Source organism: Ictidomys tridecemlineatus, chromosome 8, assembly GCF_052094955.1.
Source record: "Ictidomys tridecemlineatus isolate mIctTri1 chromosome 8, mIctTri1.hap1, whole genome shotgun sequence".
Taxonomy (NCBI): Eukaryota; Metazoa; Chordata; class Mammalia; order Rodentia; family Sciuridae; genus Ictidomys; species Ictidomys tridecemlineatus.
The window spans coordinates 52,469,810-52,495,022 of record NC_135484.1 but is presented as its reverse complement, the minus strand read 5'-3'; the positions used below and the strand labels follow the sequence as shown (position 1 = coordinate 52,495,022).

Genomic DNA, 25,213 nt, shown 5'->3' with positions numbered 1-25,213 from the left:
GGGATGCTCCCAACACCACTGGAAGTGAGAGAGGATGGAGGGAGAAGGGAGAAAAGATGTGAGGTAAAAGAGCAATATTTATTCACCAGTAGTGATTTCAGCATTTTATTAAATGATCCCAACACAGGCAATGTGAAAGTGGTCTAGGAAAGTGTTTTTTGAAATTTAGTATCTCTACCATTCATCTGCGACCTTTTAAAGATGCAGATTCTGATTCAGTAGTACAGGGGTGGGGACCGAGATGGTGTGTTTCTAACTGCTCTTGTGGCATAGCCAGGGTTAGACATGTGGTTTTGAATATTGGCTCATTTCAGAAATTGAAAAGATCCTGATGGTCAGGCCATACCTCTGAACAATTCAGACATTTTGGTGCTGAGGCCCAAGCTTCAGTGTTTGGTAACCACCTTCCCACACCCCATCAATGTGTAGCTAGACTTGAGAAACCTCTTGTTAGAAGGCAATCTTCATCATTGGCAGGAGCTGGTGGATTCACTCCAATGGTACTTAAGAATCACTCATAAACTAAAAGTCAAATTACTGCATTACAATGGACTGCAGCTGAGAAAACAAAACGTGTACCACATTATTTAAATAAAAACTCTGCACACATAGGATATGTTTGGCTTCATAGATTCTCAGAAATGTTATTGTTTCTGTCCTTGCATAATTTCACTATTGAGTTCCTGTGTATAAGAACATCTTGGGAATAGTGGTAAGTAAGAAAAATAAGCCATTAAGGTTCTCCTTACATGAGCCTGGAGTGATTGGAAGTCTGACTTCTTCATATTGACTTGTCTGATTTCAGAGATGGCAGGATTTCAAGAACAGAGTTTTGAATGTTGGTTCTAATTAATCCCAGTCTGTTCTCTACAAATTGGATTTCTCTCTAGTCTAGACTTTCTGATAGCCAGGATTACCCTTATTTCTTACCTGTACAGAAAACTTTCAGTTTCAATTTTAATATATCAGTGAATCATAATTGCTTTCCTTCATTCATACTAACTGTATTTAGCAACGCTTCTTTTAACAGGAAGCAAAAGAATCTGGATAAATTAAATAAGAAAAGGTATGTATTTAAAAGGACAGATAATGGGGAGCTTGTAGGACCACTGGGGATCCAAAGAACCAGACATGAGGCTGAATGTTCAGGAACCATACCCAAACCACACTGTAGCATCGTCTGAAGGGAAACTGCTATTGCTCCTAGTTTCCCTGCTGCCATACTGCAGCAGGAGCACAAAATTGCAGCCACCTAGCAAATAAAGATAGACACATTTCCACCTCCATCTTTCTAGAAAATACATTCTGTTTCTCATGCCATTCACTAAGGTCTCCAGGTAAAATGTAGGTTTGAGTTTCAGGATCAATCTTAACTTAGGGGTATTTCTACCTTGATAAAGCAGGAACTTAAATCAGGGGACATTCCTGTCATAGGACATGTATTTAAACCATGCTGGGGCAGTAGGGAAGTAAGTCAATGGTCTATACCCTTCCTTGAGTCTCCTCCTTTTGTAATTTAGGTTCGTATAGATAGCATAACTTTTATCCCACTCCAATAAGCACTTACTGTCTGCTCAGTATTCAAAATATAAATAAGTTGAAGATAATTTGTAGAAGGACTTATAAATTGTTAGAAAATAATTCCAATGTATTCTTTAAATCTAGCAATGCAAAATATACTGGATTGACATTTACAAAAGAGGAGACTTTACTGTCACAAACTGCAGGGTGCAAAGTGGGAGAAAATAATACACATTTTAAATCTCATTTGTCATCATTTAAGTCAGGTATAGTGAAGTACCTAATAAGTACACGGTGTCATGTATATATTGTTTTATTGTATGTTTCCAAATGTTACATAAGTTGTTAAGGACAAGTATCCATCTTTTTAATTTTTGTGTTATTCATAGTGTTTACTACATAACCAGGCACATAGTATTTACACAAGTATTTTTTGTTGAATTGAATTATTTGGGAAATATATATAGTATTTTAGGCAGTTTTTCAATCCTGTGACCAAAATGTCTCGCAAGGAGAAAAACTTTATTTTGGGCTCATGTTTTCGGAGGTTCAGTCCATAAATAGTTAAGTCCATTGCTGAAGCAGAAAATTATGAATGAAGGAAAATGCAATGGAAAGCTGTTCATCTCATGGAAGACGGTAAGGAGGGGAAAGAGCAGGAACAAGATATAGTCACTGGCATGTCCTCAGTGACTTAGTTTCTCCATCACTTCCCACTCAGTAGTCCATTCATTTTGTGTCAATTTCTTCTTTTTCTAGGGCTTTTTTTTTCCTTTGGTGAAATTTTATTCTTTTAAAGAATTCACTCAGTACAATGAAGATTTTGATAATTTGTGTTATGATTCTTATTTACCATAAGTATTTTTTAAAATTTTCATCCTTGATTTCTTCTACTATCCATTGGTCATTCAATACAAATTATTTGGTCTCCAGGTGTTAGGGTAGCTTCTATTTTTTTTTTAAATTTTCTAATTGACTTCTAATTTCATTCTATTATGATCTCATATAATTAAATGTATTATCTCTATTTTTTTATATTTTATAAGAGTTGCTTTGAGGCCTATGATATGGTCTATTTTACAGAAGGATCCATGTGCTACTGAGAAGAAAGTATATTTAGTCATCGATGGATGAAATATTTTATATATGTCTGTTGTCTAAATTATCAGTTGTATTTATTAGTTCTGTGGCCTCTTTATTGGCTTTTTATTTGGAGGATCTATCCAGTGATGAGATGTGTGTGTTAGAGTCACCCAGTATTATTATGTTATGGTTGGCTTTATTCTTGATATTGAGAAGGGTTTGTGTAATATACATAGGTGCTCCATTGTTTGGGGCATAAATATTTATGATTGTTATGTCTTATTGATGTACAATTCCCTTAAGCAGTATGAAATGGCCTTCTTTGATCCTTCTGTAATATTTTCTTAAAGTCCACTTTATCTGATATGAATATTAAAAACCGCTTCTTTTTTATGTGATCCATGTGAGTGATATTGTTTTTTCTTTTTTTACCTTCAGTCTGTGGATGTCTTTGCTTATGACGTGAGACTCTTGGAGACACCATATTGTTGGGTCTTCTTGTTTAATCCAATCTCTCAGTTAATGTCTTTTGATTGATAAATTTAGTCCGTTTTCATTCAGTGCTATTATTGAGATATAATTTTTATTACCAGTTATTTTTGCTTATTTCTGATTTTTAACTTGAATTCATCTCTCTTTTAATTGACCAGTTTTCTAGTGTAGTTCATCCTTTGGCTGGCTTTCTCTTTTACTTTTCATGAAATATTTTATAGAGTATGTTTTATAGTGCAGTCTTTATAGTTGTGAATTCTCTTAACTTTTGTTTATCATGGAAGGTTTTTACTTCATCATCAATTCTCGAGCTTTATTTTGCTGGGTGTGGTCTTGGCTGGCATGCATTTACTTTCAGAACTTGGTATATATTATTCTAAGACTTTCTCAGTTTGAGAGTCTGAGTTATCAGCTGAGATCTTGGGTTGGTTTCCCTGTAAATGGCAGCCTTTACTATCTATCCTTATTTTACATGTAAGGCATTTTCATAATAATTTGCCTTGGTGTGGGTCTGCTTTAATTTTGTACGTTTGGGGTCCTCCTGTATTTGGTTTTTCATTTCATTGTTAAGGTTTGGGAAATTTTCTGATATTATTTTATTGATTTGTATTCATTTGATTTGTATCTTTGAGCCTTTGTCTATCCCAATAAATTTAAATTTGGTCTTTTCGTGTTATCCCATATTTCTTGGATTCTGTTCATGGTCTCTTAAAACCTTTTCTCCATGGTCAACTTTATTTTCTGGATTATGTATTTTGTTGTTGTCCTTGCCTGAAACTGTCTTCCAAATGATCTAGTCTGTTGGTGATGCTTTTCATTGAAGTTTTAATTTGGTGTATTGATTAATTCATTTTGAGGATTTCCAACTGATTTATTATCCTTATTGAAATAATCTTTCACTTCTTATATTTTCACTCTGATTTCATTTCTTACCTCATGGATCAGTTTAACCATGAACGTTCTGAATTCCGTCTCTGACATTTTCTCCACTGTGGTGTCAATGGAGTCTATTCTTTAGGTGTTCTGGGTTATTTGGGATGGTTTGTTCCCTTGCTTTTTTCATATTGTTTGTCTATCTATCTATCTGGATGGATCTGATGTTGTAGAGTTTTTACCTTGTGAATTTACAGTGTGTCTCTATGTTACTAGTACCTCACAGATTAGGGAGGGGGAGCCTAATGATAGCAAAACTGAATGCAAACAATATACAGCAGTAGACTAGGTCCTTAGTTCCTATTTTGATATCTAGTGTTAATTGGTACAATCTATAGATATAGTAGGACCAGCAATTTCCATAAGCAAAAACAGTGAATAATTATGCATTATGTCTGGTTTAAAATCAAACAGTAGGTGTTGTCTATTAAACAGTAGGTGTTCTGCAATATTAATTAATGCTGTGACATTGGTGGTGGAAGTAGATGTTATACATCTCAATTAATGGTAGTAAGTGTTAAGGATAGAGTTGAGTATGAGAAAGGAAAATAGGAGTGTAGAAAAGTGTTTGCAATTTCAAAGGGTGAATAGGGTAGATGCAGTGGTAACTTAGAATATGTTGTTAATGTGAAAGGAGAAAAATAGCATAATATAAAGGAGGTGAGAGAGAGTGGAATTTTGGTGTCAGGAACAGGAAAATGAAGAGGGGAGAGAGAGAGAGAGAGAGAGAGAGAGAGAGAGAGAGAGAGAGAGAGAGAGAGAGAGAGAGAGGAGGGAGATAGAATAGTTGCAAAGATGCTACAAAACAAAATCAAAATAAGCTAATCAAATATCCTAATACTCAAAAATACAAAGCATGGGAAAATAACACTTTCAAAAAACAAATAAACAAACAATAAACAAATCAGGAAATTAATAGAGGGAGAAACAAATATGAAAATGTGTAGGAGACCTTGAATTAGTCAGTACACATTTAAAGAGAACAAAAACCCAATAGAGAGCACCAAAACAAAAGCAAAACAGAACTGCAACAAACAAACAAGATCAACCACCATATCTTGGTGAAATGTTATGAAATTAAGAAGTCAAATCCACCACGGTGGACAAAACAGTCAGTGAGTTTAGATGTTCACTGACTTTGCCCACCTGATTTTGTTTTCACTTTTTCTTGAGGTATGAACTAAGTGTGGGAGTATGAGCTGTCATTGGTGCATTCTTCCCTTTTATTATGTTGCTCACAAGGTTGAAGGTTGAAGTTTATGACTTCTCAATTTCCCTTCTTGATAGATTTGGGTAGGCCAGGCCTGGAGGTAAAGTGGTGTTCTGGGGAGGCTGAGTGGTGTGCCGGTGAGAAGCAGCTGGTCATGTCCTGGGGGCTGGTTTGCCACATCCAGAGGGCCCAGATGGCCTGTGCCTGGTGAGTCAGGGCCAGACATTGGGTCGTAGGGGCTAGTGGTGAAGCTGGGTGCTGGGTGGGGCAGGTCTGGCAGTGAAGCAGTGGCCTGGCATGAAGGCCTATGGGCAAGTGGCTAAGCTATAAGCCATGTAGGCAGAGCAGTAGGCCTGGTTGGTGTGTAGAGGGTTGAGAAATTGGGGACTGGAGGGTCTGGGGGACACTGGCAGGTACTAGACTGGTGCTAGACCTGGTGGGTCCCAGGGACTTGGGGACCAGTGGACCAACTGGGGAGAGAGCCAGCAACTAAGCTGGTGCCAACCTGGTTGGGCCCTGGGAGCCTGGTGGGTGTCCGACTAGCTGGTTGGGCAAGCCAAGAGCCAAATGCCCTCCTACCACCCTTCTAACCTCCTGACCCACTATAGTTGGCCCCATCAGTCCCTTCCAGCTGCAAGACTCACGGGGCTGGGGAGAGCTAGGCTCTCTCAAACCCCTCTAACCTGTGTTCTCCTGGGTGAAATCCTCCTAGTTTCTGACTTTTCACAGGTTTGCTAGGGTCTTACAGGCCCATGCAGACCTAACTGCAAACTCATGGATCTGGGTTTACAGTTTCTGTTGGTTCCACCACACTGCAGTCCCAGGAGGGCTCCTGGATCAGCCCTCTGTGGACAATTGATAAACTCAGGGTGATAGGATTTTTTAAAATCTGATTACTGAGTCAAACAGTCTCTGGTTTGATTAGGGCGGTCTGCCCTCGAGTCTTAGGATTTTTCACTTTAAGCCTTAGGGAGACATAGTATTCCTGCTGTTTGAGATCTGGATAGCTGAGCTAGGAGAAATGCTGCCTCATTCCTAATTCACCATCTTGCTTTCTTCCTTTATTTCTATTCATTGTTCTTTTCTTCTGAGTTCCATCTGTTATTAATCCCATTAATAACTATTTAAATTTATATATTGGATTTTTCAGCTCTAGAATTTTAATTTTTGTTAGATTTAAAAATACTCATGAAATCTTTCATCATTTTAGTTATTTATCCATCTTCTGCTCACGGAGGGGGGCATTATTAGCATAATGCTAATAGCCTATTTCCAGACAATGATGCTGAGCTGGGAACAATTCAAGGTACCCAGTATCTTCATCTTTTGATAGATACTATTATCTCATTAAATTATTTACAAAAGGCAACAAACCCCTCCATGTACGTAGAGGAAAACACTTTTGAATTTTAAGGTAGCTTCTAGAAACAACATTTAATGACAAATTCAAAAGACACTTGCAGAAAAAGATAATTCATATAATTCATAGTCATGCTTCCCACTGGTTTTCAAGATTTTGTCAGAACCTAAATTACTACTTCCCCTAGAAATGCATTTTTTTTCACTTTTCACCAAAGTAATAATAAGGTATTTCTTACTAATAAAAAACTTACTATAGGCATTTACCAAGGTCCCATTTCTGTTTCAGTGTTAATTTTCTTTCTTTGACAAATAGCCATGATGTTATTTGCTCACCAGAATGCTTACTGCTTCATTCTACCAGTAGATAATATTTGTTGATGGTCAAAAATAGACTTGATCAAAATATAAGAAAATCGTAAGAATAAAGTCAACAACTTTAGGCAGCTAATAAATGTTTAATTTTTTTGTTATTTGACTTTACTAGTATTTTTGTTTTCTTTGATTATATGTAAACTATTAATGAACAGTTTATTGAAGATTATTATACATTCAGAAAAGTGTACAGCTGAAAGTTTTATGGCTCAATGAAATTTTCAAAACTAAACACACCTCTGTAACAAGCATTCAGAATGAGAAACAGAAAATTACCAGAATCCAAATGATTCCTTATTCTTTTCTAGTCATTAATTTCTCCTCAAGAATAAAATTGAATATAACTATCCTATGTTTATATATGAATACACTACAGTGAATCTCCACATGATGTACAACCACAAAAATGGGATCTCAATTAGAATAAGTTTGGCTCCATGTATGTATGTCAAAATATATTCCACTGTCTTGTAGTTCTAAAAAGAATAACCACTATTCTTTTTTTGTAATTAGCGCATTATAGTTATATAGTAGTTGGATTCATACTGACAAAATCATACATGCAAAAAATTTGATTTCAGTATATGATCTCCCTTTTTTTCCTCTTATCCTCCCTGCCCTCTCTGTTCTCCTTCATCTACTCTACTAGACTTCCTTTTGCTTATCTATCTATCTATTTATTTATTTATATTTGCATTGCAATTCTCATACCTTATATATAATCAAAGATATGATGAATTATTGTATAATGGTGTATTAAGAATTGCAATGCAAAAATATTAAGGAATGTTTAAATTTTTATCCTCATAGTTCAGCCATGAATCAATTTTGACATAAGGCAGGTAGATACTAAAGGGAAAATCGACATGAATTCGAATAACATTTGTAAGTCAGCATATAAAATTTAACAGAGGTATCAACTTTCAAATGGGCCTGATTATAATGTTTCATTGGCAATTTTGCTAAAGAGAATAAACATAAACAGATTCATATAGAACATTTCTATTTACCATCATGTTTTAAAATATATCTATAATCTGTTACTAAATTTGGCCAACATACTTTCATATATTTTTATTATGTTTCTCTAAATTGTCTTATTATCTTTAGAGATTTACAATCATATTATCAACTGTAATTTGAGTAAATATGCATTGTTAGCAATATTAGAACTATATTAGTGGACATTTTAGTAATAATATCTATTCATAATCCTTAGAAGTTAACATGTTTATCTTTGCTTTACCCTTCTTATTATAATTTCCAAGACTTTACTTAGGTATTTGTGTGTGTTTGTAACAGAATATTTTCTATCATTGTCCTACAAGAGACATTCTATGATTTGAGGACCATGGCTCCTTTAGTAATGGTAACTCTTGAGGCAGTGTATCATTTGAAAGGCTACATATTTGCCTAGACAAACTATAAAGTTATTTCTTTCTTCATCTTGTTTCTTTGCTAGGGCATTGATATAAAGAATGAAACATGCTCTCTCTTCTCTCACAACTTCAAAAGTTTTCTTTCTTTCCTTCATTTCCTTCATTGGTTGGTGGGTAAGAAGATGGGAGGGAGAGGGGGTATCTTGTTCCCAAAGCCAACACTAGGTTGGAAGACCAGGTGGAATGCTGGCTAATTATTTTCATCCTTCTTTTCTTCTGTCACTTGTATTTTAACTACTTCTAGTAAGGCTGAGTGTACCTAGGAACAGTCCTGTGATTACATGAAAATGAGCTAGTTGAGACTGGGATGATGCTTCTATGCAACAATAGAAAAAAAAGGAATGGATAATAAATAAGAGAGACAAGAAAGTATTCAAATAATGGAATAGTAGGGAAAAGAGCAATGATAGAATGGGCATTTTAATGGGAAGTCTTCAGAGTTTAGTTTCAGTAGTTTCCTGTCTATTTAAACATGCACACACATATATCAAATAGAATCCTATCACAGCATGGATTTCAACATGCTGTGTATACTCTTTGAGGTGTCCTTACAAATAATAAAACCTGACAAATGGTGCCTGATAAAGGCATCATCAAATATTTGTGTGCTTCTCATTTCCTAGTCTCTTTATAGTTGATGGAGACCTGTGTCTCATTCTGTCTTGTGGACCATTAGCAGAAATGATGCATGCTATTTATATGTCTATCCATGAACAGCTTTTTGGGACCATCTAGCTACATATTTTGCTAACATAGTAATCCAAAGAACAAGGCATTGAGATGGACAGAACCTAAATCTCTGAGTCACCGCATGAAATGATAAGTAAACATTGATGTGATAATACACTGATCCTTGGGGATTTATTTGCTATTGCAATACAGGCTGCCTCATTTTAACTAATTTAGTTTGGAAGGTAAGATGAGTATTCTTTCGACTCCTGTTCTGTTACATGAGTCTTCTTTGTTTCATAAAAACACTCATTGCAAAGAGTCTTTTCTCTAAAAGTGATATGTATTGGTTCTTTTGTTGTAAAATTATAAATCATTTACTATAGGACAGATTCTTGACAGGGAAACTAAAAGCTAAATTGTTAGCCATGTCTGCCAATTGAAGAATGACTTGGGATAAAGACAAAATATATTAGAATTATCCAGTAGTGGAGAAATATGATTCCATTAGAAAAAAAAAAGATTTATTACCAACCTTTTGGTGGCATGTCTGATACATAAAATGAGGTTTCCTTGAGATCTAGAGGTCATTCAGTAGAAGTAGTTCCTTGTCATTAATAATTGATTTAAATGTTCTTTATTATTTCAGTAAAGGTCAATATCCACTATACATAAGTCTTACATGAAAACTTCATATTTTGATTTATTTGATGTGGATATTGCTCCAAATTTTAAGGATGCAAGTTAAGGAGATCTCAATGTTTGGGGGTATAGGAAGCCCTAAGTCTTTCTATCAGTTTATAAATGATGAGAATAAGATTCAGAAAGTTGAGTTTTTCACTGAATAGGAATTTGGATTCACTGTTTCCTCCTACCTTTCTCTTTTCCTCTCTCTCCTATTCCCTTCTTCTCCCTCACCATCTTTTTTCCTTCCTTTCCTCCTCTCTTCCTTTCTTACTTTTCTCTTTATATTCTTCAGATTCTAAAAGTTTATTCAATATTTTTATAATTACCTGAAATGAAATTCCCATAACTAGTTTTAAAGTATTTAACACAATCTCTGCAAGCCCATTTAATTTTTCCATCTTTTCTCAGATATTTGATATTTAAATATTAGAGGTTTTAAAATACAGATTGGCTTCCAACTTATTACACGGTTATTACTTCTATGATTTTTATCTTATTCACAAAGAAATTTACTTCTTTAGAGATTTATCAGAAAATTTACTTTATTTTCTTATTTTAGTAAATTAAAATTTTTTCTCTACACATAAATAAAACATTATTATAATTTATAGGGATTTAGACCAAAATGAAACACATGCTCTTAAGATCTTCCATTAACATGCATTATAACTATATTTTCACACAGATACTCTAATTAGAATTTTAGGGATCCGTGGTCTACAGTGAATAGGTAATTTAATGAATAATGAAGCTATTTTATGATAGTGTGGCAAAAGAAACACTTAACTGCTGGTGATCCAATACAACTTAATATAAGAGTTCAAGAATCCTAAACTTCTCTTATAACTCAATCAGAATGTTTTGCCCTAATGGTGAGAATCCATATAGGAAGAAAGAACTGGGAATGTAGCTCAGTGATCAAGCACATGCTTAGCATGTATGAGGCCCTAAGTTCATGCCTCAGTGAAACAAACAATCAGCATCAACAAAAAACGTAAGAAGTCATGAAGAATGGAGAATGATAGTTGTAAAGTTAGCTCTCAAAGTAAAATCAAATATACTTCCTTTTCCTAGGGACAATGGGGGACACAGCTTTGTCTAGCTTGAGGGCACAAATTCAACAGAGGGATATTCTCTTTCTCCCTCTCCTTCCCCTCCTTTCCTCTACCATCTTTGGACAACTACACCATGATCACTGTTGCCTATTGCCCTGGTTCTGTATGTCAGTGTATAAACAGCATGGAGAGAAATTAGAACTAAGCATAATTTAGTGGGCATAGATTTCATTGATTCATTCGTTTCTACAAGCTAAGCTAGAGCTGTGAGCACAAGAAAAAGAGGGTGGATAGCTTAGTCTTTTATGTCCAAGAATTGGTTGGTCTCTCCTTTGTCTTCCTCATTGTTTATTACTAGCTAGTTTGAGTTGCCTTTTGGCCAGTGTATGGTGGTCCACAGCCAGCTCAACACGCTCTAGAAAAATGGAGATAGTTGATTCTCACTTGCAGTTCAATGCAGTAGGTTTACATGCTAATTGAAAGGATCTAGACATTGATTGCACTTGGTCAGCAGCTAAAATGGCCATATGAAAATTGATTATACTTAATGTTATATAATAACTCATTAACTGACTGGCTACATAACTTTTTGTGAGTTTGTGTATTGATATGACCCTCAATACATCTCTTGCATTACTAACTCCATCTTGGAATCTGCTCCTCAAAGAATGTGAACTGACAAACTTCTGAAATGCTCTCCTCTTTGAACTCTTGCTCCCTTCCAAATTTCCTGATGTAGGCAGCATGGTTTTATATCTCCTTGATTCTATAGTCAAAATCTTTCATTGGCTTCCATTGTTTATGAGACAGTGATCAAAAATCACTCTCATTGTATAAGTAGTTGACTATTGCTTGGCCTCTCACTCTATGTCATCTTGTTCCAAGATTTCCTTTAGTTTCTTGAATGTTCTCTCCTTTTGCCATATAGTTTTACCTATCTCACTATCTTTTCCTCTACAGCTTTCAACTAATCATTTAGAATGCAGCTTAAACATTTCTTTCTCAGAGAAGTTTGATCTGATATCATGAAATTCATCATGTCCTCCTGTTATAATGATCTGTATCTTTATTTCATAAAACCTATCATTGCTATGACTCATATTTATTCTTGATGCTTTTATTAAAAGGCAACTCCCCCAAGAGACTGAGAGCTCCTGACTCAGCATCTACTGTTTTGCTTACTGATATCTGTACACCTAAAACAACAGCTAACACAGAGTAGTTACTAACTACTTTTATTAAGACAAATGAATGAAAATATTGAGAGGGTTATCCTTCATTCAAACCCATTTATTATAAAATTTTATTTCAAATAGACATTTACATTTTAAAACTTCTAATTTCTCCCAGTAAATTAGAGGTGTTTTTCAACCTTCCCCTCAGGCAGGAGCTTGATTAACATGAAACTTGAGAACATCTCCATTTCAAATAGCCTTTCCCTTTTCATGTCAATGGGCTGTTTGGAAGGATAGTGCTAGCCTAATAGCAATTCAGGCTTTGTGTACCTTGTAAAAGACAAGCAGACATAGAAAACAAAAGAGAAGTAACTATGCAACAGCACTTTGGAAATCAAGTTAGTTCCATAGATTTGGATTTCAGGGTGACCATTCATACATAAGGTTTTGACTGACTTAGGAATGTGATGGGTAAGGTAGATTTATTTTGAAAACACTCTTTGGTAATTTTTCTTCTAGATTCTTTAGAGAGTCCAGCTCAGGCTGGAGAGGGTCCAATATGTCCTAGAGATTAAGAGCATGGACTCTGGACTCATCATGACTGGACTTGAATTTTGATTTCATTACATTCTGGTTGTTGTAACCAGGGGAAACTATTAGCTTGTATAAGAACAGGCTCATCATATGTAACAAATGAATAAGAACTCCCATTTCACCTAATTTTATGAAGATTAATGAAGAACTTTATATCAAGTTCTTAACATAATAAATGTATAGTAAGTGTTAAAAATCCTCAGCTATTCAGTATTGGTCTGTTTTCTTGTGTTATTTTTTTGCATTTGAAGTTCCTGAATTAAAAACATGCCATTCCCAAATGTTTTCTCTGATATGTGGATATTGATCCATAATGGGGGAAGAATGGAGAAACTTTGGATTGGGCAGAGGGGAGTGAGGGGAGGGGAGGGAATGAAGGAAGGGGAGGGGTACAGGGCTGGGAAGGGTGGAATGAGATGGACATTATTACCCTATGTACATGTATGATTGCCTGAATAGTGTGGCTCCATTGTGTACAACCAGAGAAATGAAAAGCTGTGTTTCATTTTTATACAATGAAACAAAATGCATTCTGCTGTCATGTATAACTAATTAGAACAAATTTTTAAAAATGACTTTCTAGGGTAGAAATATTTTTCCATTCTGTTTGTTGATTTTCTACAATCATTTCCTATGAATGCATCAGGAGGCCTTGTATGTATTATGGTGCACACTGTGGAGGCGGTGTAATGTCTTCCATAGTCAGACTTCCACTACCTACAAGCCACCATGCAATCCCTTAGTTTCTGGTGACTCAGTATCTTCCTATATGAAATGGTGATAATAGAAGTTTCTATTTCATAGGTTTTGTGAGCAATAAATAAGTTAATGAATATACAGGCCATTGCAAAACGCCAGGCATATGATGTTTGACATTAGTGAGCCTTGACTTATCAGTAATTTTAAAGTTCTTTGAAGGCAAGGACTGTGACAATGAATTCTTTATTCTTTTTCACAAAGTACTTGCCTTTGTTCTGAGCATGTAGCAAATGTTCAATATATAAATGCTTGATAACTGATTAGCTATTTAGTATGCACAAGAAGGCCTTAATTATAAGTCTGCATTTATCTATATTTGAATACTTTTTTCTCTGAGCCTAGGTTTGAGTCCTATTTAATACTTGTCACCAGATTTTCATCTCATTTGGAATGTGTTACATGGTTTCGATGATACAGTTTTAATGAAAGAATTTTTATATTCCTAAGTAGTAGCCCAAATTTCAATAGCATATTCATAATCAGGTTTTGTTGTCCTTTCCTGAACTGACTGCTGGTCTAGAAATCTGATCGCAAATTAGTGGTTATTTGCTCATGCCAAACTGTATATATTACACTCAAAGGAAATAATAAACTTCGGAAAAAGGACTGAAATTTCTGGGTAGTCTTTTAACAAAACTGCAATCTATGTTTTTGGGAAGTCTCATTCAAAGATCAAAAAACATGTAATTAGGAGATAGGCTTCAATTTCCAGAAATAATCTTTAGTGACTGTTTGATTGAAGAATGTCTATCTGAGGGATACATAATAATTTAAAATTGTAATTTGCTTAATATTGGCTCCTTTGAACAAGCAGTGATTACCAGCTTAGGTCTAAATCCCACACAGCTGTTCCCTCACATTTTGTTTATGATTCAGGCCACTTGACCCTACTGTTAACTTCTTGAAAATTTTCATGTATTTATGTAAGTGTGTGCACATAAGTAATGCATCTCAAATTTATAATTCCAATATTAAAAATGGGCCAACACCCATAAAGTTTAGGCAAAAAAAAGTCATTATGCAAATTATGTTTCCAAGTTAAAATTTTTTAAAAAAATTATGACTTCTTGGGTATAATTTAAAAAACTATGTGATGGAGAATCTTACTTCCCTAGAAAAAGGATTGCTAAATTGCAGTTTTTACTATTCCTCAATGGAAAGCAGCATTGCTTTAGTGGTTAAGACTTGTGGTTGTAGAGTTAGGTAATTCTGGGTTAAAAGTCCCAACTTTGTCACTTTCTACTTGTGTAGAAATATAATTAATATCATCCAGTCTCAGTATTGATACCTGAAAATAAAGATACTTTGGATCCTTTCTTATGGAATTATAGTAGAGCTTGTATGAGATAATCCATCCAAAAAATTAGCCTAGGGCTTTGAAAATAATATGCTCACAAATAACGTTATTATTAATATTTTTTATACTTCAGTAAAAAATTCTATATTTTCTTAGGTTAACAATCAAGTTTATCCATGTGAGTCTGCAGAGTTTCCCTATTTTTTGATACTTCATTTTCCTTTTTTGTTTTGTTAAATTTCTTATAAGAACAGTATACAGAGAGTACAGTATACAGTATACTTCATTTTCCTTTTTTGTTTTGTTAAATTTCTTATAAGAACAGTATACAGAGATTAAGTGGTTGAGACAAAAAAAATGCTGATTGCCTCTCGTATAATCATCCTGAGATAGGTAAATAATTCCAGGCAGGAGCTAGGTTTGTTCAGTCAGGTTATGAGGAGTGGCTTCCTTTCATATCTTTTTTTGCCCATGATCTCCTAGGATGGTATCTTTTCTCTTATGTGGCTGGAACTTGTTCCCCCAAACCTTGCCTATACTAACCTTTAAGAAGGAGAAAGTAGAGACCCAACAGCTTTCTTTCTGAGAGTTGGCCCCCAAGTGGCATATTCCAATTTCATTCACATCTCATTGATCACAATGTAGACACATGGGAAAGTCTACCAGTAAGGAGGATGTGAAAGGGAGTGTCTCAGTGGCTCTTTGCCAAGAAAAAATGCAAGGTTTCTATGACTAAAGTGAAGGAGACAGTTTGCAGTCTCTAGCACAAATAATGGTATGCATTATGAAAACATTTTTAGACCAGGGGCCAAGATAACTGAGATTATGTCTCAGATCATGTCAAAGTAGACATGTGACCTTGAAACCATTGTACTTCAGTGGTCTCAGCTTTCTATAGTTCTCATTGTCCTATCTCCTCACTGTGTAGGGCACTCTGTTGTCACATACATAACAATAATTAACACAGATTGGGCCCTTGCTATGTGGGTGAAACTTATCTTATTTTACATGAATTATCTCATTAAATACTCTCAACTCCTCTGTGGGGTAGACACTATTATTAACTTTGATTTTTTTTTTTTTTAAGGAAAAGACTCTATTTTTTATTGGCTTCATTTTAAATTTTAAAATCAGGTAACACTTTATTCCATAAAACAGAATCAGTTTTCCTATGAGCCAAGCAGTCATCAAAAATAATTCGATGGGGGCTGAGGATGTGGCTCAAGCGGTAGCACGCTCGCCTGGCATGCGTGCGGCCCGGGTTCGATCCTCAGCACCACATACCAACAAAGATGTTGTGTCCGCTGAGAACTAAAAATAAATAAATAAATAAATAAATATTAAAATCCTCTCTCTCTCTCTCCCTCTCTCTTTAAAAAAAAAATATGATGTTATCATGGAATAAAAGAGGATTTAAAAAAAAAATAATTCGATGAGTTCACATCAGAGTATTTATTTTGCTTACACAAAATAAGGACAAGGAATCTTCACTATTTCGCCAGTTGAGAATGGCTGTTCTCCCTCCAATCCAGATTTCTCTTGGAGGACCAGATGTATCAGCTTGGTTTGATTGACTTCATGTTGATTCCCCCTCTACACCCCGGGAATATTGTCTCTGTTGAAAAACTGGCTTCACAAAGAAGATGGCAGCAGGAAAACTTCAGAATCTAAAGTTTAAAAATAAGTCTTGGGCAATGTGAGGTTATTTTCTGTCTCTGGGAAAGATCTGGTGTCTGAGGCCTGGGAACAGAGGCAAAGTCCCCAGCTGCTCATCCAGGAGATGTCACTCTCAGTAGCTTCTGGTGTCCTGACCTGTGCTCACCCAGGATGATGGTGGGTAAGGAGCAGCAGGTCAGGGTCCCCTTGACCCTCTGGGAGACAGCGCTCTCCCTGGGCAGACCCTGGGGCTGAGAGTCAGTGGCCAGGGGAGAATCATGTCAACGACTATCTCTGCTTGTGGTCCCTGAAGTCGTGGGGCAGGGATGCAGGAGGCAGCTAGTGTCACAAGACGTCCCTGTCCCCAGCCAGGCTGGGTACCTGGCTAAGTGAGGAGAAAGGTGCCTCCTCAGAGACTGGCCTCCGCGGCTGGTCTCACTTCCTCCCGGCACCTCCTGGAAAAAAAGGAACTGACACACAGGGGAAGGCCAGGAAGTGAGGCCACTGTCACATTCAAATTCAGGGTGCAACAGCTCAGTCTGCCCCCCAACAGGTCCCATACTCAGCTCCTCTTCATGTGCCATGTCCCTTCTCAGAGTTACACCCTGCCCTTTATAGGCACAAGGACCCAGAAGTTCCAGGGATACATCCATGTTTAGGCCCTCGGATCAGGAAGTTCCTCTGTGTCCATGTTTAGGCCCCCAGATCCGGAAGTTCCAAAGGTGCACATCCTGTTGAGACTCTAGGATCGGGAAGTTCCTTAGTTTAGGCCCCCGGATCCGGAAGTTCCTTAGTTGCACATCCATGTTGAGACTCTAGGATCGGGAAGTTCCTCAGGCGTTCATGTTTAGGGCCCTGGATCAGGAAGTTCCTCAGGTGCACGACCATCTTTGGGCCCTCAGATCCGGAAGTGCCTCTGGCATCCATGTTTAGGCTGCAGCATCCAGAAGTTCCTCAGGCGCATGTCCATGTTTAAACCCCTGGATCCAGAAGTGCTTCATGCATCCATGTTTAGGCCCCCGGATCTGGAAGTGCCTCAGGCATCCATGATTAGGCTCTAGGATCTGGAAGTTCCTCAGGCGCACGCCCATGTTTAAGCCCCAGGATCTGGAAGTTCTCAGTCCTCCATGTTTAGACTGTAGCATCCAGAAGTTCCTCAGGTTCACATGCATGTTTAGGCCCCTGGATCCAGAAGTTCCTTTGGTGCACGTCCATGTTGAGCTCTAGGATCTGGAAGTTCCTCAGGCGTCCATGTTTAGGCCCCCGGGTCTGGAAGTTCCTCAGGTACACATCCATGTTTAGGCTCAAGGATTACTAACTTTGATTTCTAGAGAAGGAAATTGAAACATGAATAGTTAAGTAACTTGTGCAGTTGAAATTCAACCTCAGAGTTCTTAACTCCACAACTCTTCAAGTATTCACGTGAAGAGTAAGAACTTATTTTACTCCTTAACTGAAATGTTATGTCAGTTTCTTATGTCTAGTGTATCAAATTACCACAGATTAGCAGTTGAAAAGCCGATTATTTATTTAAGATAATAAATATCTTATAGTCCTGCAGGTCATAGGTCTGAAATGGGTCATGTGGGGCTAAAATCAAGATTTGGCAGCACTGGTTCCTTTTGGAGGTTCCAAGCATGAGACTATTTCCTTGCCTTACCAGCTTTTAGAGATGAGCTGCATTCCTTGGCTGATGACCCGCCAGTAATCACAACACTCCAAACTTTGTTTACATCATCGAATCTCCTCTCATTTCTGCCTTCCTCTTTCACTTGTGAGGACACTGTGATTATACTAAGGATAATTCAAGGTCATTTGTGAATGTTGAAATTCTTAATTAAATCACATCTGTAAAGTTGCTTTGTCATATGAGGTAACATTCACAAGTTCCAAGGATGTAGATAAGCACATCTTGTTCTGCTTACCACAAACATTTCCTTAAGTATATCAATAACTATTAATTAGCTAATTCTAGGGACTTCCTCAGGCATCCCTACCTTTGACCTACATGTAAATGTTGATATGGTCCATTACATTCTCTTTCTAAACTCTCCTCACTTGCAATTTCATAATTGCAATTTGTCGGAGTTTCCTTTGTCTTTGATGACTAATTTTATCTTTTTAATTTCTTCCCTTTGTCCTAGTCCCTCTCACTGTTGATGTTTTCCAGGGACTTTTAGAATTCATTATTATTCTCACTCTACGTTACGTGTGCTGATGTGTGTTGATATACTTGCACCTGATCTTTTAACAGAATCTGTAATCACCATGTAGACAGCACCAGCATTTGTGACTTTAAAGCTGGCTTTGCTCTCAAATTTCAATGCAACATTTTAAAGATGTCTCTTTCCATGATTATTCTGATGTCTAATTTCAAGATGAAATTATGGTCTACTTTCCATATCTGGGTTTAATATTTTTGTGGATGTCCTTATTTTTGTCTTCTCAGTCATCTTGATACAAGGACTCAGTGTACCTGAAACACTTATATCTCATTTCTTCCTCAAATTGTCCTTTCTATTTGCATAACATGCTGTTAATTTCTTCAATTTGCTCAATTTCCACTTTCATTTTTTCCAGTTCTTATTAACACAACAAACTAGTTTGTACAATGCTGTCTTATCACTCTCCTCCAGCTCAAGTACCTTTATTTATAGAATCACGTAGTTTTTCAGAACCTCCTTCATCTATTTTCAACAATATTTCTTCTGATGTACATTTATGTACTTTTTGCTTCTGGCAACTGGGACTCCTCTCCTTTCTGTCTTATCAAGCACCTACTTATCTCTGTCCTTGCTCTCATAATTCTCTTAAACCTGGCACCTCTTTTTCATTAATTATACGTTTATCTAAATTCAGTTCATTCTTTAGAATTCCATTTAGTGCTCTGCATCTACTGGGAAACCTTCAGGTAGTCTCTCCCTTTTGAACTGCCATCTTTTATCAAATTTAATATATTTTATTCAATTTCGTAGTTATTTTTGAAAATGTCACTAAAGAAAAAAATTGTATTTGGTTCATCACTCAACATATTCTTAAAAGTGTGAATAGAAATATTCTTAAAAGTGTGAATCTCTAAAATGGGAAAGTTCGACAAAAGTCATGGTTTTCAGTTTGGAAAATGAGAAAAAGTATCAAAACCTTGGGTTTGTGTAATTGTTTAAAAAATACTATAAAGGACTTAAAGAAATTAAAACCTATTTTAAAAAATTAAATATTGAAAAAGGGCATATCTTTGGTTATGTTTGCTGTACATTTTAGTGAATGCCAGTGTGGGTTTGAGGCCAGCTGCTTGGGTTTGAATCTGGCCAGGGTGGGCAATAAGTTATTTAACCTCTTTGTTCTTCGTGTCTCTCCTCTCAAAAGCTGAGAAATAGCACTAGCTACTTCAGAAGGAAGCTCAGAATACATAGAAGAGTTAGCACATGATAAATTTCCAGTACATTTAGTCAATTATCAGCCAATCATTATTTCTCAAAAAGCAAATTTAACTTTAAAATATTGAGATACTTGGGGCAGATAATTTTTAGCATTTCATATCCCTAAATCTCTATTATTTTAACACCAGTATAATTCTATCTAATCTATTCCATCATATGGATTTACATACAGAGATAGTTAATTGGTAACTATTTCATTTTTATTATGGTTTTATTAGTCATTTAGCTAATGACTAATAAAACCATTTTGAGTAAGTACTTAATGATTTTATCTTTTTTATTTTGTGGCAATAAGCTTATAAAGAATAGAGAGAGGTCTTTAAAATTATTATTCAGGGAAAATTTCTATCCTTTAGTTTATATTATAACCTTATAATAGTTTATAATATAGTCTTGATCTCTAGTACTGACAAATTATAGTACTTATAACTCTTGCTTGTATGTGTGACTAAATGTACGTTTAGTACATTAAATTCACATAAAATTTGGTTAAGTAATTACAATAAAATGCATTGTTTTATAGTTTGCTTATATTTAAAAAGCCTATTCTTCCTCCCCTCTTTATATGCTTTTACTTTGAGTGAAACAGTTTCATTGTTATAATTTCTTGTTTGAATCATATGTCAACCAGAGTACAAAGACCATATGAAGTTAGATACTATGGAAACGAACAGAAAATTATTTGTTTAGACTTTAAAAATCTGCCAATATATTTTAGCTGAGCAAAGCTCTATAAGTAGAAAACCATTTGCTAAAAATTTCCATTTTAAAATTAAGGTTGCTATAGAAAGATATTAACTTGCCACTGTTTGCATATTCATACTGTTAATTGAGAGCATTTGTTTAACCATGCTAAAATTGTTAGAACTAACTCAGATTGCAGTTAGAATGCATAATAAAACTTTTACATTCTGAGTAATTGTTGTGGTGTGAGGCAATTAATAGAGACTTGTCTATATATCTAAGTGAATTTTTAAAATTAATAAACATTTGTATTGACTCTTTACCACTTCATCAAGATAAGACACAATCTCTGTAAACATTACCTAGTTATTTAAAAATTCAAAATATACTTACATAAATGTAAAATTCTGATGACTTTGACTATCATAACTTTTTTCTTTATACTTTTCTTATCTGGCATATTATCAGATTACAAATATACAAGTTTGCTTTAGTTCATATTCCTATTTCAAACAAAATTTGGCCAGAGTAACTTTCTGGAAAATGAGGTTCAAAAATTCCTAGGTTTTCAACTCATAAACTAACAAGGGAAATGTTCATTTGTACTTCAATTACAGAATCTATACTGGTGTTGCTAGTAAGTATAAATATGTTTTTTTTTTTTTTAAATTCATTGGTAAAGTCTGCTGAAAACTAAAGACATGGTCCATTTTATGAATGTTTTAACAGAGATGTATATGGAAGGGAATCTGAAGGCATGATAAAAGTCCTATACTTGATGAATATCATAATAAATTTCAAACTCTTGCCTATAGTTGAAATAATTCATGCATATATTAGTTTTGTTATATAATTAATATACAACTAAATACATAACATTGGTTTCAGCTTTGGTCACACATTTGACTCATTTAGGGTGTGAAAAAAATAGTCATTAACATCACAATCTCTGGGAGTAAAGTTGCAGTATCTATGATTTTTAAGAATTCCTAAAGTGATTCCAATGCTCAATCAGGTTTGTGCATCATTGGGATAAGTACTTTCTTTTTTTTTCTACAAGATTGACATATGTGAATATACAATACCTGAGTATATGTATACATATACACACGTACATAATTATATGCATATATCTACATGAAAATTTATATACACAGGTATAATAAGATGTTATTCTTTAATTTGGCATGTTTGAATTTTACAATGATGACATTTATTATTATAAGGCTAACTCAATGAGCTAAGTTATGAGCTCCCTGATGTATTCTTACTTAAGCCTCACAATACTCTTTTGCAATGTGTATTCTCTCCATTCTAATGATGAAAAAACTGAGGCATCTTGATGTCAAGTTACTTGTTCAATGTCATACCACCAGTGTGTGGTGTGGCCAGAATTTGAAAACGATTCCTCTGAAATCAGATTCTGGGTTGCTAATCATTTTGCTACACTGTAATTAATAGTAAATTATAGTTTATCAATTACATGGTTATATCTTTAAACTTAGATAATATTTAAGACTGCTGTGGAAACATAGATAAGGTCATCAGAGATATTTTTTACTATATAGGTATTACTTGATATAAAAAGCTAATTTACTAAAATCTATGTTTCAATATACTCTTTAAAAAGTTAAGTGTATCCTACTTTAAAATATAATCTCTGACTGATGTGCAGAAACCTGATATTATTTGTAAGATTATAAGAAACCAGGAATTCTCTCTTTTAGGGAATGTAGACTGATACATTAAATCTGTTTACTCTGGGAGTTCTTTGTTCTTTGATTTCAGAAAGATGTTTCAATATTTAGGCTAAACTACCCTGACACCGGTAGATGGCAGCAACTTTCTGTTATTGAGCACTTTGCTCTTACTGTACCCTCGCCTGGAGAACAGACTGAAATAAGATGTAGGACCATAATCTGTGGTGGTGGTACACAAATGGGGGTGTATTTTCTATTGGCTTTCCAAAAGCAATTTTCTATTATTGGTTTTGAAAACCTATTCCATGCCTTTTATTTGAATAGGGATTGAATTTTATTTGCCTGGATCTGAACTAAACTCAGGACATTCTCAACAAAAGTCATATTCAAGAGCATTCTGTTATTCTTTGACATTTCTTTCATACAGGCAGTTACATACTTTTTCCTAAATGCATTGACCTGCGTGATATAAGCAGAATTCCAAAAGCAATGATCCAGCAAATTTACTAACAGTTCCAGTAAATTTGCTTCATGGATCTCGAATCCAATGATTGCCTTCTGCTTCTGGCATTTTCTGCCTAATATACCATGTAATATGGTTCAAATCGAAAGTTTTATTTTGTCAAATCATTCACCAGAGAGGCCAGTGAAGCCCTTTGCTGTGTTTTAGACAAATTGAAGCCATGATGGCACGGGTTGCCTTGCTCCTGAAGGCTTTATTAGAGTTGTTAAGGAAAAAAGTCATACATACAACTATTGTCCTTTGAGTAAGTTTACTTAAATATCTTGGCTGCTTCGTATTTTTATGTTAAATATGTAGAGATATTCAGATGGCTATTATTAAGATAACTTCTTGTTTTGAATACCATCCTTTGAATTGAATAATTGGTATTGATGAAAAAGGATGTTTCAATTAATACATTTTAAAAGAATTAGAACATTAGCTCTCCAGGCCCAAAACACTGGGAAATTTCCCAGCATTGTTTTACTTTAAAGAAACAGAGAGAAATTTTTATGGATCTGATCCTCCAGGGGTTGTCCTAGGAATACTATTCAGATAAGTTTTGGCATTGCTATAGCATGCAGGTTTCTGATGTCTGTTTTTATTTTATTTTTAAAAAATTTTCAGAGGACCAGAATCCAATAAATAAATATATATATATTTTTGAAAACAGGACACAGTATTCAAAATTGGAACATTCAAGTAAATATGTATGTTTACTGAGGCCAAATTAGAGATGAAATGAATCGAAAGCACTTATTTGTGGAAACTCATTTCTTTACATAATTGTTCCTAACAGGAAGATGAAAGATAATGAGCTCCAGTGATTTACCCTACAATTAACATTATACTGTCATGGACACAATGACCATGAAGTGAACACAATTGATATTGTTGGATGCTTTTACAATTCTGACATATAAGGACAAAAGAAATGTCTGCTTTTTGTTGACATAGTGAAGTAGTGTCTTTATAAAACATCTCTAGGGATACGATTAACACTGAAAAACCATCTTATACTAGCATCGTAAATGAAATAATTTTCTTTTATAGAACTTCCATTTAACCATTTTTAATTGATTTAAATAAAAGAGACTATTAGGATAGTCAGTTTCTGTTTTATAAAAGTGTTAATGAACCAGAGAAAGATACCTTTACTTTATTTCTACCAGCATCATGGTAAATAACACAGCTGAAAATACTGAGTATCCATGATCCAAAGAAATTGGGTTTAGTAACAACAATCAAAGGAAAAGGGAGAGAGAAGGGAAAGGGAGAGAGAAGGAAAATTGCACGGAAATGGAAGGAGACCCTCATTGTGACACAAAATTATATAAAAGAGGATGTGAGAAAAAAGGGGGAAAAAAAACAAGAAAGACAATTGAATTACAGCAGATGGGGTAGAGAGAGAAGATGGGAGGAGAGGGAGAGAAGATAGTAGGTGATACGAAAGGTAGCAGAATACAAAAGTCACTAACATGGCATTATGTAAAAACGTGGATGTGTAACCGATGTGATTCTGCAATCTGTATTCGGGGTAAAAATGGGAGTTTATACCCCACTTGAATCAAATGTATGAAAGATGATATGTCAAGAGCGCTTTGTAATGTTTTGAATAACCAATAAAAAAACATTTTCCCATGTAAAAAAATGACATTGGTGATTTACTGTGATCATTTTATACATAGCAGAACTACATTTAATTCTTTGTCCTACTTATAAAAGTCACTAGATGCGAAACCATCAACTTTCAAAGTTTGTATATAACATTATGGAGTATTTTAAATTCTATTTAAAAAATATTTATTATTTAGCCTTTAGTGGACACAACATCTTTATTTTATTTATTTTTTTAGGTAGTGCTGAGGATCAAACCCCATGCCTCACTTCACATTAATTCAGTTTTCCAGATGATAAATATGTCCAGAAGGAAGAGTATTTCTATGAGTCAACCCCAAAGTGGGATCACGTGATCCACTGCCAATGGAAAAGTTAATTAGGAAGAATGTATCATTAAATATCTGGACTGCTTATCTACATACTATTGGGGGCTCTACAATAATTCTTATATAAACACATTTTATAAAACATTGGATCAAAACAAGTTGGGGAGAGAAATAAGCTAACAACAGTTTTTGAAAGATGAAAAGCTTTAAAATAGGAGTAGTTACAACCTTTTGATAAATTAAGGTAAAAGATGAATCAAAAGTTTCTAGCTTAAGTAGGTGAAATCAGAGAAGAGAAAAAGCAGATTGCATAGCACATACTTCTCCGACACCTGCAGTTTCTAAAACCATTCAGAACCTTTTTATTAAAATTAATTTAAACAAAATTTAATATATTTTAAAATATAAATTGTACTATCATTTAATATAAATTAATCTAATTTAAATTAATCTTATTAGTAGTATTATTTAAATTTCTTTTATTAATACTATGGTTTGATCTAAATTTATTTTATTAATTGATATTGTTTATATTAAATTATAAATAAATATTAAATTTATTTATAATTTAATATAAATTCCATTTATATTAAATTATAGTATGATTTATATTTAAAAATTCATTAAATTTTATTTA

The 25,213-nt window shown here is 34.8% G+C and overlaps 1 protein-coding gene across 6 annotated transcripts in view; it reads right to left on the bottom strand.

Moving 5' to 3' along the window:
* LOC120889115 (heat shock factor protein 2-like) overlaps positions 1-25,213 on the bottom strand; it is a 136,243-nt gene that overhangs the window by 17,905 nt on the left and 93,125 nt on the right. For 4 of the 6 annotated variants that reach the window (XR_013424977.1, XM_078019482.1, XM_078019478.1 and 1 more), the window contains one exon: positions 16,086-17,631. The exons of the other annotated variants lie outside the window; for them this stretch is intronic. Coding sequence is in view for 1 of the 4 variants with exons in the window: in XM_078019482.1 (XP_077875608.1) it covers positions 17,619-17,631 (13 nt within the window). In the remaining 3 variants the exon portion in view is untranslated. Of the gene's footprint in view, positions 1-16,085; positions 17,632-25,213 lie in introns of those variants that run through there. 6 annotated transcript variants of the gene reach the window in all.